Raw genomic sequence first — 18,712 nt, forward strand, 5'->3', positions numbered from 1 at the left:
TGGGAGGATTATCCATGGCCTTGCCTTCTCTACATTTTCTCTTTGCAGATGAGATGGCTAAACAGCAAGTTTTGGGGCTACATCAAAGGTGGATGGAGCTGCAGGCTATTTTGGGAATAACAATAAAGCATATCTCGTCTCATTTTATGAGAAACAATATCAGCATAACACTGGCAACAGAGAGGAATTGGAACGGCGGTCTTAAATAAGCATGCCTTGTCGCGTGGAGATGTCAGGATGACGAATAGTGACTATGAATCGCCGCCAAGAGGTGTACACATTTTTTTGATGTGATGTTGATGTCTCCTTTATTGATTTAAATCACGGGTCTCAAGCGAGCTGATCCCCTTTTGTATTACATATCATGTAAATGCATGCAAAATAATTACGCAATAGGATACTCAGAATAGACATCTTCTGTTGTTATCCCTCGTGTGGCTTTTTGTTTTGCATCCCAAAAGATTTTTTTTTATAGTCATCCTTATATAAATATAAATATATATATATACAGTATATAATGTCTTCTTTTGTTCCCCTCTTGAACATTTGTACAGCATATCATGGTCATTTAATGTTTGATTTTGTGACGCAAGGTCCACTTTTAATAGAACTTTTGTTGTGAAGCAAGGGCTTCATTGACAGGCAGTATTTAAAGCTAATGAGAGTGAATACAGAAAATGATTAATGTGTTTAACTAACTAAATATTGATGGTATGTGTATTACTTTGAATTTCTTTTGAGAGTAACTTAGAGTGTCTTGTATATGTTGCAGTATGAGTGTTCAAATGATAGGAAATCTGTAAAAAAAAAAAAAAGAACAATATTTTTTTTAATATTTCCTAATTTTATTGATTATTTTTTATTTTCTTCAACTATATAGCATGGCTATAATCCTATGCAAAATGTATTCTTGAATAGATAAGTGGAGGGCAGTTTGTTTTAATCAGTCAAGCTTTAATATTGTGGGATCCCTTGGAAGCTGGCATAGCAAAATTAACTGCTGTAGCTGCATGACTCCTACTTTCAATACAAATGTACTGATGTGTGCTGCGGTGGGAATGGACCTGCAGTAACATGGGGAGCAGCGGGACCAGAGTATATAGCCACGATCAAAACATGAGTAAGACCAATATTTTTTTTTCTGAATAAAAATTTGAAAAAAAAAAAAACAAACTGGGTTTTTTAGGGGGGTGGGGTGGTTTAAATTTGTGTGGATTTAACGCCATTTGAAATCTCCGAAGCCCTCCTCCCGCACGACCACGATCCAGTCAACTTTGGCAGCGCGTCAACCTAACGCCTACGTAGCAAACAGCGTGGAAAAAACAAACACAAAAGAACAGCGCTGACTTGACCTCTCTCTCAGCCTTCACTTGTCGAGCTGATTCACTCTTGAAGTATTTTCCTCAGCTCGCCCTCGACCTGCTCCACCAAAGCGTGGAAGCTGGGATCCAGCAGACAAACGCGCAGCAGGGCCTCCAGATCGCCATGTTCCCAGGAGCCTTGACGGTAGAGTTGAGGCAGCGTCAGAGGGGTCTCTCCTAGGAGGTTCTGTGGAGGGTCCAACAGATAGCTTTAAGCAACACACATGTAACAGTAACAGTAAGAAATCTATTGATGACTATGACCCTGACCAAAACATCACAATATATCATAGCAATTCTATCTGTGCACATATGACCCCCAGTGGCTGTGAGCAGCACAGGCGACAACATTAAGCAATCTGTTAGAACACTTTTCTGTTCAATTATACAATGCATAAATATGAAGGTGAATCTCAGAATAGAATACAATATATTGCACGATTTATAAAAGATAAAGCACCCTTCAGTTACCCGGGTAAGACGCTGAACTGACAGCGATCCTTCACGAACAACCTCAGGTTCACCTCCAGCCGCCTCGCCCTGCAGACATGCAGACACAGTAGAAGGAGGGGAGGAAAAGAAGAAAAAAAAAAAGACGCAGCAGGAAACACAGATTCAAGAGTCTAATCAATTGGCTTCATTACTAATTGAAAAATATCCCGCCCCCTTCAAAGCCCTTTTATCTTCTACTGTGAACTCCTTTAGTGTGTCTGTTTGTTAAAAGGTCATATTCCACCCTGTTGGCACAATCCACATACTTCCTTCTCATCCGCTTACAAACAAGCCACCACATCCTTAAATACACTCATAAAACTGTGAGTACAAAATAATCAGTTCATATTTAGTCAAGTCTTTTTAGAGTGGATACATTTGTCATCATGTTCTGTCTTTCTGGTTTGTGATACATATTCAATTAAGACAATTGTCAAAACGTAAATAACATTCCGCAACTACAGTCAGTATTAATCATGACGTACAATTTTCCATAAAATCCCAGTTTTAAAACATATTTCATCTACGTAGAGATAGTGTATATGCTGGACTGCATCATAATGTAGGCGCACAAGCTGCTTGTGTGTGGCAGCAATGTGACCTCTAAGTATGAGAATTTGTAAATAGCACCATCTAGTGTCTGCTCCACGAAGCTGACCTAGTTGAGACTGATAAAAAAAATGCTCCCACAGGACATACACTATATTTAATATAAACTATATGGAAATATATAAATTGCCTTCAGTGAATTCATAACCGGTTGTAAATGACTACATAAAATCTATCAAAAGCAAAAAGTCATTGTTAGATGTTGTTGCCATAAGTACTTTGTATAAACAGATTTTTTACATTTATGAAAATAAATATTTACTGAATAGAAAAATGGGCCACCTGTGTCACTGGCGCAGGGTCGACCACAGGGGGCTGATTATTTGGCAACAGGACGTCGTCTTGAGTGCCGACGGGCACATGCTCTCTGAGTTTTTCTGCAGCACTCGAGCACTCTTTGATGGCCTCCGCCTTGTTACTTCCATCAAACTGCATCCTGATCAGGCGGCTCGCTCCCTGAGGACACATCTCTCAGCTGTCACTCTAAATCACTTTGTTATTTTGAAATCAGCATCTCATTAAGGGTAAAAAAAAAAACAAGGTGGCTGTTTTTTTTTTGTTCCTTTGAGAACACAAGAGCAGAAAACACATTTAATGATCATGAAACTTTTTTTTTTAAAAATGGCCACAAAAGCGCACCTCACCTTTATTGTATGGCGAATCATCAAGTTGTCGGATTTCTGAAGGACTTTGAGAAAGTCGCTGGCACCATTCAAAGGAATTGTCTCCTACAATTTAAAATACATATACAAAAGTATAACTGACAGAAAATGCATGCCAGAAACAGTGAACTGTCAATGTCCATGCAGACCTGCCAACATGTACAAATTTGTAGTACTCAACATGCAATTTGACTTCTATGCTCCCTATTTGTTGCATTTTCCTGGTTTCAGTTCCAAGTTCAGTTTTTTCAGTACAGACACATCAGTTTCTCTATTATTTGAAACCGGGGGTGTGAAAATATTTTGGCGGGGGCATGACAGAAAATAAATGAGATCGACTGCTGTGTAGTATTAGCAGCCACTGTGGTGTTGGAACATTAAAAATACAGTAGAACCTCAGTTAGCATCCGCCTCAGTTAGCATGTTTTTTTTGGTTAAGGTCGAAAATGTACGGCACAATTTCGCCTCAGTTCGACCGCATTCTCTGGTTAGCGTACAATGCGGGGCGTGTTTTCTGTTATTAATACACGAGTCCATCAGTTTCAGAAAACATCCTTCCTTCTGCCATCGTCCTTCTATGATGTCATCAGTGGCTGACTTTAAAATGTTGACACAAAACACTCTTTTATAGTTTTATAATTCTAGTTTTACGTGCGTAAAACCAATGCAGATTCATACAAACGACAAATTAATGTTTGACAAATTATTTTTTTCAAATTAAAATTAACAAAGCATTATTAGAGCCCTGTAGACATGACAAAACACGACTATAGTCAAATTTATACTCTTTCTATTTACAACATATTGCGCAACTGCAGGGTCTTGAGACACATGCTAACTCGCAAACTAGAGAGCTAACGACCTAAACGGTAGCCTTCAAGTTATTTCCTTTAAACTTAGATAGCTAAAAACTTACCACTTCCACACGGATAGGGAGGATAACTATTAACAGTTATTTAACCTTTAACATGAACATTATCCATATCAGCATCCATATCAAACTTTAAACTTTCATATCAAGGCGGGGGCCTCAAACTAGTGTCCTGCGGGCCACATTTGGCCCGCGGGCCGCGTGTTTGAGACTCCTGGCTCAGACCAATTGGTTTGTTTTATTTATTTTAATTTAAATACGTTACAGTTTGAAAAAGTATACCGTTTGGTTTATGAAGGCTGTGGCTTAAATGCCAGACTAAATTTGTAAGTCTGCCTTTGTAAGACTGTCATGATTTCATTCTGCTGACGAGACGTCCAAGTCAGGTCCTCTAAGACCTTCACTAACTATTCTCTCAAATACAGCAAATTCCAGTCTACATCAGGTTTTTTTCTAGCTATGACCGCCTTATCGTGTGTGGCCTGCAGGTCTAAGCTCCCTGCTCCTGGAAGTTTCCCTGAGCGTTCACAGTACCAATCTATAATAGACTGGTCTATCATCCTGGTTGAAAAAGCTCTCTACGTCTGACCTGAATATCAGGCTGACTGGTGCGGCAAGCATATCTGTGTCTGCTGACAGAACTCAAGAAACAAGACATAAAGACTTATTTACTTCATTTCTGGAGTCTGCTAGGTAATAAGCGTAAAGGTTTGATGTCTAAACACAAAGGTCAGCGATCTTACCGCTTCATGTTGTACCATTTGACATGAGTCTCAGAGGTAGTGTGTTGGACGTGTGTTTTAAATAATATACTGTATGCATTCACATTCATAGATGTTTATAACCTGTATAATCTGCAATAGCCATATTATAGTCATTTATATTCCTGTATATATCTGCACTGTATGTACATATTACTGTTATTACTGTTATTATATCTTGTCATTTACTTACTAATAAGGTATTTATAAATTTACACTTCTGGTTAGATGCTAACTGCATTTTGTTGCCCTGTACCAGTGACATGAGCAATAACAATAAAGTTGAATCTAATCTATTATCACATACTACAGTATTAATTGGCCCTGTACCCTAGAAACCGCCCATGAATGATACGGGAAAAGGCCGAAATGATACTGTGTCAAAGCCCAGGGCGGTGATACTGATAAAATATAGAGTTTAACCATGTCCAGTATCTGCCCCCGTAGATGTCCACTCAGAGCGCACTGCTCTGGTATCGTGCCCGTGAAACAACCAATCAGAGAACAGAGCACGAGCGTGAACACACAGCGTTTGTTTTGCTGCCGTCTGTGCTCTGTCAACATGTCAGCGGTTGACACTCCCGGCGAAAGGCAAATAGGGAAAATAGCAAACGGAATATTAGAAATGGAACGTTTTATCACCATTAATGAGGAGATCGAAAAAAGATTGATGATCGAAAAAACTAAAAATGCAAATACAAGTTGGAAAACCAAGTGCGACCTCAAGCTTTTTTCTGAATGGCTCATCAACTGCAAGAACGAACGAAGACTGGTAGAAAGTATTCCCCGGCCTGAGTTAGACAAATACATGTCTATGTTTATTTTATCAATCGGAAAAGAAAATGGGGATGAATAAGAGCCTGATTCTCTCAAATCAAAATTCAACTCTCTGGCACGTTACATGATGGAAAAACGAAAGCTAAACTTCCATGAAGGCGAACATGGTCGAAATGGTCTTTTGATTAAATAGTATGTGATAATAAGATCATCACATGGTTTGTCTGGTATCAGGCCCAGTATCATGCCCCCCGCGTGCCAGTATCAGCCCTCGACCTGATAACCTATAAATATCACATACAACAACTTAGCATCAAGGAGTGGCACAGGAGGACAGAAATGTTATCAACACTAGCATAGCTACGTGAGCTTCAGTGTTAACATTACATCACATTTTAAAGAACAATATTATGCTAGGTTAAGACTATTAACAGAATAAAAACAAAGTGATCAAACATATAGCTCCCGTATGTGCAGCTGAGTAATGAATGTTGTCGTTTCCAAGACATGTAACAAAGCCTGTTTCCCCCGCAACCCCCCCAATTTCTTTTCTACAAAGCTGTCCTCCATGAAATGATACATGTATAGAGATGTGGTGTCTTCATGAAAAACGGGAACTTCAAAGACAGACAATGTGAGCGCCTTTTCTCTCAAGATAAGCTTCTCATATTTGGTGCTCATAACCAGGCTGTAGGGACACCAGTAATGGTGGTCTGACATCAGTACCACCATAGTAAATGGTGGTGGCGCCATACATATAGTTTGATTACACAGATATCATTGCTTGTTCTTTTTTTATAATGTAGTTGTACACATTTCCCCCAACCGGGTTTGTCATTTAGAAAGCAGCATTACTAATTAATTGAAACGATATTAAATACTGCAACCTATAATATAGGCAAGCTACAGTATAATAACAAGTGTGACACACTATAAATTGCCAGCATCACAAGCATGACATTCGCAGATGCAGCCTTAAATGATTCCAGGCATAATAATTTATTTTCTGAATTACATAGCAGCAAGTGGAGGTATACGGCAAGTAGTTTCATGGATGAACACATTCCACAGTCCAATGTGCGCATGCGGAACATCGGAATTAATTGCTGCATGATCTGCTGCACCCATTTTAATCTGGTGATTTTCGACATATTCATGAGACCGAGATTAGCGTCCAAGAAAAAGTGATGAGCGGCCTAAAACTTCTCTCCCTCCAACCCCCCATCCTTTTCCTATGAGTGGAATCTGCCTCATCACTGCTAACTGGCTTTGGGAGACGTCCCTCAAGGCGCAGCAGGGATTTAAGACGTGTCTCTTTTGTCCCTCCTGACACCGCGGCAATCTTAAAACAATTAAACAAACCAAACAAACAAAACCCGTGTGGGATTAGTACCTTGTTAGGCTCTCTAAAACGTGTTGTCAAATGGCGATGGTGTGATAAACAAGTAGTCTGAGGAAGACGATTGATTTGCACAAGGTCAGCAATACACCATAAAACAAATGCACTAAATATGCTAGTTAATAATGATGGCTTATTTGGGTATTACCAATAAACCATTTACAACTGGTAGGGTGACAATAACTTGGGGTCTTTTGATGGTTTGGTACAAATACTTGTCAACCATGAAAATATATATTCACTAGAAATAATACAATTATTAAAAAAATATTTGGAAGGGAATATTTCTGTTGTTTTATTTTTATTTTATTTTATTTTTTTCATTTATTTTTATTTATTTTTATTCATGTTTATTCATGTTTATTCATGTTTATTCATTTTTATGTTGTTGTTTTTTTATGAATTTACAAGGTGCTATCTTGTTTTTTTTTTAATCTCATCTTTTCATACATTTTCCAACATATGGAAATAAGAGCATTTAAAAAGGATGTCGATATTTTCACAAGTACACAATTAGTGATGTGCTACACCACTAATTTTGTTTTGTTTCAATTTAAACAGGAGCATTTGTAAAGTCATAGTATGAAGAATGCAATACATTTAATTAATTCATGAAATAAATGAGACAAATAAGGATTTTTGTGATAAGATACATTTCAAGCATAACTTTCCCTTTGACACTAATTTAGTTCTATTTAGGCAAAATGTTTAAACAATGATGCCACAACATAAAACACACACACAAAAAAATGTAAACAAATATAAACACAATGAACTACTTACAATTTACACATGTGTGTGTGTGCATGCGTTTTTGCGTGTGTGCATTTGTAAAAATTTCCCTTCAATGTGTAACCTTGTAAGATACCTTTTCACTTCCTGGTTTCTAGGGATTTCAATTGGATAAACGCAGCTCTTGTAAAATGCACTTCTGCTACCTAAATACGTCTTTGGGAATGAGCGGTCAGGTTGAAAAAAAATGTCTTTGGTAGGAAATTAGTTAATTTAAAAGTATTTATTTAAAGTGTGTTGAAAAAGTGGGATCATTTACGATATAGTCAATCTCATATACAAAAAAATATAAATATATATATATAGTGCAAAACCATTACAAATGAATACAAAATATTGTAATGGCAACTTTATTCATATTTACAATTGGTCATTGTTTCAACAGACAAACATTATCTCAAATGACTGAAGTAACAACACAATACAAATGCAAAATAATACGTTTCTCCTTACCAAGCACTCTTGTCCCTGCAAGACCATCAAGTATCCGTAGTCCACAATTGTGAGAATAATTTCTGGTTCGTTTTTCTTCGCTTCAAATGTCTGGGAGGTGGAGAGGAGAAAGGATAATCAGCAACAAGTATCTTACTAAGCGAGCCATAAACAAGGTAACACTGTGTGTTTTGCTTTTTCTTTGGCTTTTGTGCAACATGTGAAAACAGTGCATGTATCTGGTCCAGCCTCAGTGCTTGGCATCATAAAATATGTATTAGCATTACAGGTGATGTTTAAAGCAACATACGGACACACAAGAGTGACTGAAGCACAGCAACATTCTCTGATCATGTCTATGGACGCCATGAGCCATTGTGTTTATAGCTACATGCCAACTATGTAGCATATGTTTGGTATAACTTTTGTGTCGTGCCTGGTGTCATCTTCGATCAGGACCTCTTCTTTAGTTAGAAATCTTTAAAGACCCTTCAGTTAGTCCAAAATACTGACGCACAATTCTTATTCGGAACCAGAAGAGCTCAAACGTCACCTGTATTAGCCTCAATGCTCAATGTTTACCTAACAAATTTAGAGTTGAGTTAAAAATTCTCCTTCTTTTATATCTTAAAGAGCTCCCTATAAACCCAGGAGAATACTTGTTAATGTACTCTTGATATACTCAGTAATATAATTTACATGGAAGAAGTAAAGTACATCAGCCTAGCAAAATAATAAATGTTATGCTAGCTAGTGAATGTTAGAAGAAGTTAGTTAGAAAAAAACATTCAAGAATTTTGTATTTTACGTCATATTTATGCACCCGTATGACGTTACAAGCGGCACACCAGCTTATTAAATATAAATCCAACTTAAAATACAATAAAGTAAAACACACCAACGACGCACTTATGCTAACTAATGCTAGGCTAATGCTAGGTCTTTAATTGCGTGTTTAAGTGGTGGTGAACAGATAGATACCTTCCAGGGTTCCCTCTTGCTGGTCTCACCCGTGCCTGGAATAAAGCGCCCATAACGTTTCAACCTCCATTTCACGCTGGTGGCCATTTCTAATCAATTATTATTATTATAAAATTAATATTACTTTTGTCCCACGCTGGAAAAAAGACAGGAGTTGCTCACTGCGCATGACAGTTTGTCTGTGCGCAGTGTTGCCAGATGGGAAATAAATTTGTTCCCATAATCTTAAAATTATTGTATTTTATAAGGAATTATCGCACATACCCGATTCTACTTTGCTAGGAACAATCTGCTACGGTAAAGCATTACCACAGCCCGTGTATAGTATAGTTTAAAATGAGCTTTTACATTTAGATAAACTAATAGAAGTTTTGGAGGGGATCCGCCACTGGCAGAACAGCACCCCCACCTGGCTGGAAAGAATCACGTGAGACGTGCACATCATTATAGAAAAAGGTAGGTCAACAACATATGCACTTGATGAAATCAGTAATGAAGCAGAGAAAGCTGTCAGCAGTAAACAAAGAATGGTAATAGTTTTTTTTTTACATAGAGAAAACATATGTGGCGAGAAGGACTGCTTATTAAACTAGAAATGATGGTTAGTGGCAGAACGCTGTGGGTCTAAGGCAGAGGTCTCAAACTCAATTTACTTGGGAGCTACTGGAGCTCGGGTCTGGATGAGACTGGGCCGCATCATAAAAAAAAAACGTATTTATTAAAAACAAATTAAAAAAAAAATTTCTACAAGAAAAGCTCTGATAAAACATTCCACTGTTCTCAAATATCTTACTTTTTATTTTTCTACACAAAATAAGATGAAAAATAAATGAACAAATCAAGAATAAAGAAAACCAATTAATCAGTAATAAATAAAATAAATATATATAATAATAATAATAAAACGGCAAATAATAAAAAACTTAAGAAACCACATATAGTTGGTGGGTACACAAATTATTTTTTTCAGATTAAAATGAACAAAGCATTATTAGAGCCCTGTAGACATGACAAAACACGACTATAGTCACATTTATACTCTTTTTATTTACAACATATTGCGCAACTGCAGTGTCTTGAGACACATGCTAACTCGCAAACTAGAGAGCTAGCGACCTAAACGGTAGCCTTCAAGATATTTCCTTTAAACTTAAATAACCAAAAACTTACCACTTCCACATGGATAGGGAGGATAACTATTAACAGTTATTTAACCTTTAACATGAACATTAATCAAACGTAATAATTTTTTTCTGGGTACATGATACCATACAGCATCCATATCAAACTTGTGTTTGAGACCACTGGTCTAAGGTTTCCTGTCAAATCGAACATTTATTGTAAAAGTTGGAGATGACGTCTCAGGGGTGTACGGCATCTTAAATGGATTTCCACAAGGCAACGCCATTAGCCCATTGTTATTCAATACCGTGATTAATGACATCTTTGTGAATGTTGGCAAGAGATGCTGCATCATCTCAGTATGCTGATGATGGAGGCATATGGAAGCAACGGATAAATGCCAGGCGTGTTGTCAGGTCCATATAGGGCGAACAATGGTCATATATGAATGAGTTTTTTTTTTTAAATGTCCATAAGACATGTTATATGATTATCACAAAGATATGGAAAATATGTGCAAAGTGCAAGAAGGTGATGAACCTTATGAGGTCAGCCTCAAGCTAAACAGTGACTGTTGGGTATACATATATAGGGCCTTAATTAGGTCATATATGGACTATGGGTGTTTTGTACAGTATATGGAACTGTGTCTAATACTACTCTGTAGAAAATACACAAAGCCATAAGGATTACTATTGAGGCAGTTAAAACTAGTTCTACAAATGCATTGTTAATTGAAGCTGTAGAGTTTCCTTTAAGTTTAAATGAAGGCAAATAACGTCATTTCTTGTGTACTGTATATATACTATAGTACTGCTGTAGCGTGGGGAGAAGTTCCTCTATGGATCCTACCAAATGCAGACACTGAATTAATATGCTCATTGCTAAAATTTCACATGCAGTGTCAAGTTTGTGACTAGTGTTTGTTTGCAGATCTTATCTGAATTTCCATCTACTTCACATTTTTGGAGCATTCCGAGTTGATCATATCCGGAGTCACCTGTGGAGAGGAGCAAAGAGGGCATCTCAACATACGCAGTATCTCATAATTCCCTTCACATAACAGTATATCTTCTCAAACGGCAGTACTATAAAATATAGTATTTATGTTGTATATCAGTATGCATTTTATTTCCACTGAAAATGACTCACAGATAATATTCTGTAAAAAGGTGCCACTATTTTTGGCAACCGGTGAATTATTTCATACAATATATTCAAATATCTACATTTATTTGGCAGATACTGCATGAAGGTATTGTATCCCCTGCATGCATGCATGCACGCATGAATTCACTGCATCTCATATGGATATTTCTTATTTTGTTTTGAGAAAAGATTTGCAGAAATAGAATACCGAAAACACTGTGTCCCACTTTCCCCTTTGGGCATTGTGAATATTCAGCTTCCTGTTGGTGAAGAACCACGACATTCACATTCCCGAGAAATGAATATTTGACCTACATGGAAGAGTTTTACATGCACTGGAAAGGAAACAGCAAATAAGAGAAAATTAAAAAAAAAATGAAAGAGTGTACAGTGCACATACTTAGCACAAATATTGTTATGGTAAAATGAATATTACCAATGCTTGGCAGCATATCGTAAAGATTTGGGTAGGTTCTTAATTCTTGACATTTTAATATGTTTTGCCTTCTTTTGTTTGTTTTTTTTCCCTGATTCCATGACACAATTCTTCTACAATCCATTGGGATATATTTTGCAGCCATGATCACTAACAAAAGCAGAGACTTGTGAATTAACTGTGAGTTAACAAAGCTGGGGTCAATGACTTCCTGTTTTGGTTTCCATGCTAACAGTAACGGGCTGCTCAAAAGGGACATTTTGTGATAAATATATCACAAACAGTCAGATTCAGGCAGTGTATTAATAACAAGACGTGCAACATATTTTATGATAACAAAATGTACGCAAACTGATGCTAAATCTTCGAAAATTTTTGACGTACTCCCAAAAAATACACTAACCAGGACATGTATGTAAACCGAGGCAAACTTTTTGCATTCGTTTATGACGTTCCACTATACAGCTGTCTTTTGTCACATTGACGTCATTGCAATTTTAATTTCTTGACTTCATATTCTGAACCCCCAACATCACTTCCTGTCCTCCACCCATTCTGCTCCACTACATATTCTATATTCATTCATTCATTCATTTTCTACCGCTTATCCTCATGAGGGTTGCGGGGGTGCTGGAGCCTATTTCAGCTGTCTTTGCGCGAGAGGCGGGGTACACCCTGGACTGGTCACCAGCCAATCACAGGGCACATATAGACAAACAACCATTCACACTCACATTCATACCTATGGACAATTTGGAGTCGCTAATTAACCTAGCATGTTTTTGGAATGTGGGAGGAAACCGGAGGCCTCAAACTAGCGTCTCACGGGCTGCGTTTGGCCCACGGGCCGCATGTTTGAGACCCCTGCTGTACTTTATAATTCAAATATAACCTTGACCCACTTGTTATAAGGTTAACTTGTGAATTATGGATCCATAATAGCACCAGATTATACCAATTACGCTTAATTAGAGCTCCATCCCTCATACATTTAAGAGAACCCGTACTGATCACAGACATGTTGCTTTCCATGATTCAACAATCAGCACCCCCCTACCTGTTTCCCCGCCTCCCCCCACCCCCTCTCAGCCTCCCCCAACCCCAACTGTGTGGTGCGTTTTAAGAATGGAGAACAGCATTCCCCTTTAAACAAGGTGGGCTGAGCTTAGACTCGCAGCCCCTCGCTCCTATGGCAACCCAACAGATCAGCATCATGAATATTCACGCGTTCACCTAAACGCACCGCCGGTCGGGGATGGGTGAGTGATGTCAGCGCAGCTCCTTGGAACGTCGCCGTGCGTTTTCCTCATCATGATCGTCGCCGTTTTTTGTTTTTTTTTTTTGAGCGGCGTGACGGCTCCTTGTAAGACGCCTCCATGAGGAGAGTGGGGGGGGCAAGCCTCTCTTCTCCGTGCGTGACCCTTCTCGCGTCCTCATCCTCCTCCTCATCGGCGCGTCCTCTCACATGTCAGGCAAAGGTGACTTTCAGGCAGTTTTTTCCACTTTTGCGCACCATGTCGACGAGGCGCAAATATGTGCGTGTAGGTCAGGGACGCTGTGGTCGTGCGGACCGCCCAGACTGTGCGTGAGAGGGAAACAGGTAGTGGAATTTTGCAAGGAGCCAAAAAAATGTGCGGTTCATTTCACTGAGAGACACCACCAACAGCAGCGGCATCGGCGGCGAGCAAGGAGAGTGCGTGTCATGTGTTGCAAGCTTTCAGGGATTCAGATTAGCTCCACGCTGCTCACAAACAGATAAGAAACGCTTGGGGCTAGTCGTTAACCAAAAAAATCGTCCCATTCGTCTTTAAAAAGGTGGATTAGTTCAATTTGTTCTCAATGTCATAATGGACAGGTTGCATTCGTCCATGCGTAAAAGGCTTTATAGTTTGCCCCATCATATTGGACACAAACCATCCATCATGGGTGAAGGAGAAGACGGAGACAAGGACACGCGGAGGAAGAGCATCAGAATGAAGCCTTTGCCGTCGCCCACCTCCGGTGGAAGCTGCAAAGGCATCGGGGAAACCAAGAGCGGCGAGTCCGTCATCATGGAGACGGACATCGGTAGACCGATGAAGACCAGCTCCAATGGAGACTGCCGGAGGTTCAGGGGCAGCCTCTCGTCTATTACCAGCCGTCATGTGCACGACTCGGACTCCGCGGAGGAGAGGCGCCTCATCACGGAAGGGGACGTCACCCCTAGCGAGGAGAGTCCACCCGGAGCTATCGGCGAGGTGGCTCCGGAGCAAGGCGCGCAAGGATGCAGCGGAGGTGCGGGCGGAGGTAGCGGAAGCAGCGGTGGCGCGCCTCCGAACGAGTCCCAAGCGGACTCCCAGTCCGGGTTCATAAAGTTGGATGGAATTGATCAGATTCTACCGGACGACGAGCGGTTGTACCAGGCCGGGTTCATGCACCGGCAGTTCGGGGCCATGCTCCAACCTGGGGTCAACAAGTTCTCCCTGAGGATGTTTGGAAGTGAGAAGGCGGTCGAGAGGGAACAAGAGCGGGTTAAATCCGCCGGATTTTGGATTATTCACCCCTACAGTGATTTCAGGTAAACACTGAGCTGTCTTGATGCCTTTTAAATTTGAAATAGTACTTTTGTCAATGCATGGTTGTGTCCACTCACTATTATATTGTAATACAATACAAAGTAACACAATGAGAGTATTCTTAACAAGTTTCCCTCCACATTAATAATCTTTGCATTTACTATTTTAAGATGCATATTTCTCAAGAGGCCTGCGGCACAATCCATGGAAAAACGGCCTTTTCCCAATATGGGAATTTAGCTCGATTTAGCACATGTGCAAACAAAAGCACAACTGAAAATGCACTATACCTTATTTGTTCAGGCTTGTATGCATACATTATTCATTCATTCATTCATTCATTCATTCCTCACGAGGGTCGCGGGGGTGCTGGAGCCTATCCCAGCTGTCTTTGGGAAGAGAGGCGGTGTACACCCTGGACTGGTCGCCAGCCAATCACAGTGCACATATAGACAAACAACCATTCACACTCACATTCATACCTATGGACAATTTGGAGTCGCTAATTAACCTAGCATGTTTTTGGAATGTGGGAGGAAACCGGAGTACCCGGAGAAAACCCACGCATGCACGGGGAGAACATGCAAACTCCACATAGAGATGGCCGAGGGTGGAATTGAACCCTGGTCTCCTAGCTGTGAGGTCTGCGCGCTAACCACTCGTTCGCCACCGTGCCGCCATGCATACATTAATTTAATGATAAATTAGCTTAAAGATACCTAAGAAATTAATTCCGCCTTGGAACGGCGGTCTAGTGGTTAGCGCGCAGACCTCACAGCTAGGAGACCAGGGTTCAATTCCACACCCTCGGTCATCTCTGTGTGGAATTTGCATGTTCTTTCCGTGAATGCGTGGGTTTTCTCCGGGTACTCCGGTTTCCTCCCACATTCCAAAAACATGCTAGGTTAATTAGCGACTCCAAAATGTCCATAGGTATGAATGTGAGTGTGAATGGTTGTTTGTCTATATGTGCCCTGTGATTGGCTGGCGACCAGTCCAGGGTGTACCCTGCCTCTCTTCCCGAAGACAGCTGGGATAGGCTCCAGCACCTCTGTGACCCTCGTGAGAATAAGCGGTAGAAAATGAATGAATGAATGATTCGGTTGAGCTGGTTTCATAATTATACCTTTTGAGTGTTAAGTTGGTGTGTGATGAGTTTAGTGTTTTTTTGTAAGAACACTAACACATTCCAAAAACATGCTAGGTTAATTAGCGACTCCAAATTGTCCATAGGTATGAATGTGAGTGTGAATGGTTGTTTGTCTATATGTGCCCTGTGATTGGCTGGCTGGCAACCAGTCCAGGGTGTACCCTGCCTCTCTTCCCGAAGACAGCTGGGATAGGCTCCAGCACCTCCGCGACCCTCGTGAGAATAAACGGTAGAAAATGAATGAATGAATGAATAATTCCGCCTTGAAGCTACTGAAGCAAATTGGAGTGTAGTATTAGACTGCAACCAGCAGGGGTGCTTTTGAGTTAAGCTTAACAGTAATTTGTGGCCTAAAGATGAACAGCTATGCTATTTATGGTAATGGTAATGGTTTTATTTCATTTGAACATGCATCAGATTGCAATTGAATGCATCACATAATGAGTTCACAGTTCCACATGTCCAAAAGGAGTAGGAAGAAGCAACGCTTATTAAATCCTACCCCTCTATTTGGTACTTTTACAATCAGTAACTGTTACATTTGTTCACTTCCTGCTTTCTGTAATACAGTTTTTTTTTTTTTGTAATTTTTTGTCCCATACCGAAGTACGAGGTGATATGACCATACAATGCCATAATGGGTACCATAGTAAGTGTCAATATAGTGATATATATAGCACATAATGACTGGTTCAAGACTCCTTGTATTTAGCAAACATCAACTGCTTGATACAGGGATGTATTTTGTGAAAGATACATAATACAATATAGCTTTTATAATGTTATTTTTCGACTTTTAACTTTCCCTCATTTAAGGGGATATAGTAAAAAAAAAAAAAGAGATTGACTAATTCTATTTTGGATTTAAGGGAATTTTAAAGCAGCGACTTTAACTCTGCTGTATTGGGATGAGCCACCGATTGTTCTTCCTTAGTGCCCTTGAGTTTGTTATTGGCCATATGCATCTTGATTCATGGCCACACGGAACCTCACAGCCAGCTCGGTCTTTATTCTGTCTGCTGTATTCAGCTTTTGTGTATATACGTGCTCGAATATCACACAAAACTATTTAGAGGAGGCGTAAGCGAAGATATGTGTTTCTTTATTGGCAAAAAAAAAACAGCTATGATGTGACTCTGTGAAATCACATAAAAAGAAATGTCCGTAGCTTGATAGGGAGTAATGAAATCCGTTTTTTTTTTTACTTTCCTTTCCACAAGCTCATTTCCTGTGGCTCGGTAATTAAGGAGAAAAATATTTAATTACAGCCAGTGTCAGATTTAGTTCACCAGTGCGTCTATTCACTAGAGCTGCTTTGTGATTCTTGTACATTTTCCCTTGTCTTGTTATTAACACATGATACAGAATCCACGTGTTTTTACAACATGTCTGACTCGGAAAAGACGTGTCAAATTGCTGGTGTGAGTTTGGTGAAAAAGACATAATTTAAGAGGGTTGGGACTCAGCTGTCTTTAAGCAAAGGGCCCCTCCCTTTACACCTTGGAAATATTTGTCATTCATAGAGGTGAAACAGATAGAAGCCATAACCATTCACACTTACAGTGAATGGAGAGTCTGATATCTATAATTTCTATTTTTTAATTTTTTATTCCGGGTTTTGGCTGAAACTCTGACAGAAACCACATTTAAGTCAATTTACAAAAGTGTATCTCAATGCACTGTACACATGGAACACCATACATTAAGGGTCTTAAACACGCGGCACGCGGGCCAAATGTGGCCCGCAGGACACTAGTTTGAGGCCCCCCGCCTTGATATGAAAGTTTAATGTTAGTGCGGCCCGCGCAAGTTTGATATGGATGCCGTACGGTATCATGTACCCAGAAAAAATTATTACGTTTGATTAATGTTCATGTTAAAGGTTAAATAACTGTTAATAGTTATCCTCCCTATCCGTGTGGAAGTGGTAAGTTTTTGGCTTTTTAAGTTTAAAGGAAATAACTTGAAGGCTACCGTCTACCCACCAACTATATGTGGTTTCTTAAGTTTTTATTATTTGCTGTTTTATTATTATTATTATATTTATTTATTACTGATTGATTTTCTTTATTCTTGATTTGTTTATTTATTTTTCATCTTATTTTGTGCAGAAAAATAAAAATTAAGATATTTGAGAACAGTGGAATGTTTTATCAGAACTTTTATTGTAGAAAATTGGAACCAAAGCAAAGTTTTTTTTAATTTTTCTGTTTTTAATAATGCGTTTTTTTTTTTTTTTTGGAAAACCTGATGCGGCCCAGTCTCACCCAGACCCTAGCTCCAGTGGCCCCCAAGTAAATTGAGTTTGAGACCCCTGCCATACATTGACCAACCAACCTAACCACACTATGAGCATTTTAGCAACAAAAGGCAAGGTATAGCTTCCTAAACCCTAATTCCACTTCTGTGTGTGGACACATGGTGATACCCCAAACCAACATAAGCAATAATTTTGGTGACAGAGGCAAGGAAAAACATGGCCAAAGTCAGAAACCTGTCCAGTTCAGTACAGATTACTTCAGCCTAATCACGCTTCTCTTGCCACTGCAGTGTGTGGAGTGGACAGGGATCGTTGGCAGATGCATTAGTTACGTCAGCATAAATAGAATAACATGGTAGTAAAACAGGAAGGAGCAATCAGTGGGCTGTAATACACGTATGAAAACATACCTCTATGATATGCTCCCTACAATGTGGTTACTGAAATATTGGGATGTTCAGCAATGAGCTGAAGGAATATATTAGATAGTCTCACTTTTTTGAGGTGCACCAGGAATAAAATGGAATATGAAATATTAATTAGAACAATGTTAGCATATGTTATTGTCACAGGAATCCTTGCGTGAGTACTCAGCCTGTTAGTCTTCTTATATTACAATATTTCCTGGAGGAATAAACAATCTCGGGCAATCAACTGCATAAAAATGAGTTGTATTATAAAAAAATGACTTGTATTATAAAAAGGAAAAAAAATTTTTAAAAAAGGACGCAAAATTCCATCATCTCGTGATTCACAACAAAAATATATTTGAAAATATAAAATTAAAACTTGGTGCTCCAATTTTATTTTTTACTATGTTAATACGTATGCAGGCTGCAAGGTGGACAAGTGGTTAGCATGCAGGCCTCAAAGCTAGGAGACCCGAGTTCAATTCCACCCTCG

The 18,712-nt window shown here is 39.3% G+C and overlaps 3 protein-coding genes across 3 annotated transcripts in view; 2 read left to right on the forward strand and 1 right to left on the reverse strand.

The window, feature by feature from the left end:
- LOC131139219 (neuroplastin-like) overlaps positions 1–2,594 on the forward strand; it is a 45,855-nt gene extending 43,261 nt beyond the window's left edge. The window contains exon 9 of the mRNA XM_058088592.2: positions 49–2,594. The gene's annotated coding sequence lies outside the window, so the exon portion shown is untranslated. The remainder of the gene's footprint in view (positions 1–48) is intronic.
- Positions 292–9,336, reverse strand: rec114 (REC114 meiotic recombination protein). Its single transcript, XM_058088596.2, has 6 exons — positions 9,138–9,336; positions 8,178–8,267; positions 3,107–3,190; positions 2,745–2,918; positions 1,833–1,901; positions 292–1,548 (listed from the first exon to the last, which is right to left on the reverse strand). The coding sequence occupies exons 1-6, from the start codon at positions 9,222–9,224 to the stop codon at positions 1,384–1,386; spliced, it is 669 nt and encodes a 222-aa protein (XP_057944579.2). The 5' UTR covers positions 9,225–9,336; the 3' UTR covers positions 292–1,383.
- A 3,838-nt stretch (positions 9,337–13,174) lies between these two features.
- Positions 13,175–18,712, forward strand: part of hcn4 (hyperpolarization activated cyclic nucleotide-gated potassium channel 4) — a 109,859-nt gene continuing 104,321 nt past the window's right edge. The window contains exon 1 of the mRNA XM_058089022.2: positions 13,175–14,401. Within this exon, the coding sequence (XP_057945005.2) occupies positions 13,692–14,401 (710 nt within the window). The 5' untranslated portion in view covers positions 13,175–13,691. The remainder of the gene's footprint in view (positions 14,402–18,712) is intronic.

The sequence above is a fragment of the Doryrhamphus excisus genome, linkage group LG13 (assembly GCF_037039965.1).
Source record: "Doryrhamphus excisus strain RoL-2023G ecotype Guam linkage group LG13, RoL_Dexc_Guam_v1.1, whole genome shotgun sequence".
In the NCBI taxonomy this organism is placed as follows: Eukaryota; Metazoa; Chordata; class Actinopteri; order Syngnathiformes; family Syngnathidae; genus Doryrhamphus; species Doryrhamphus excisus.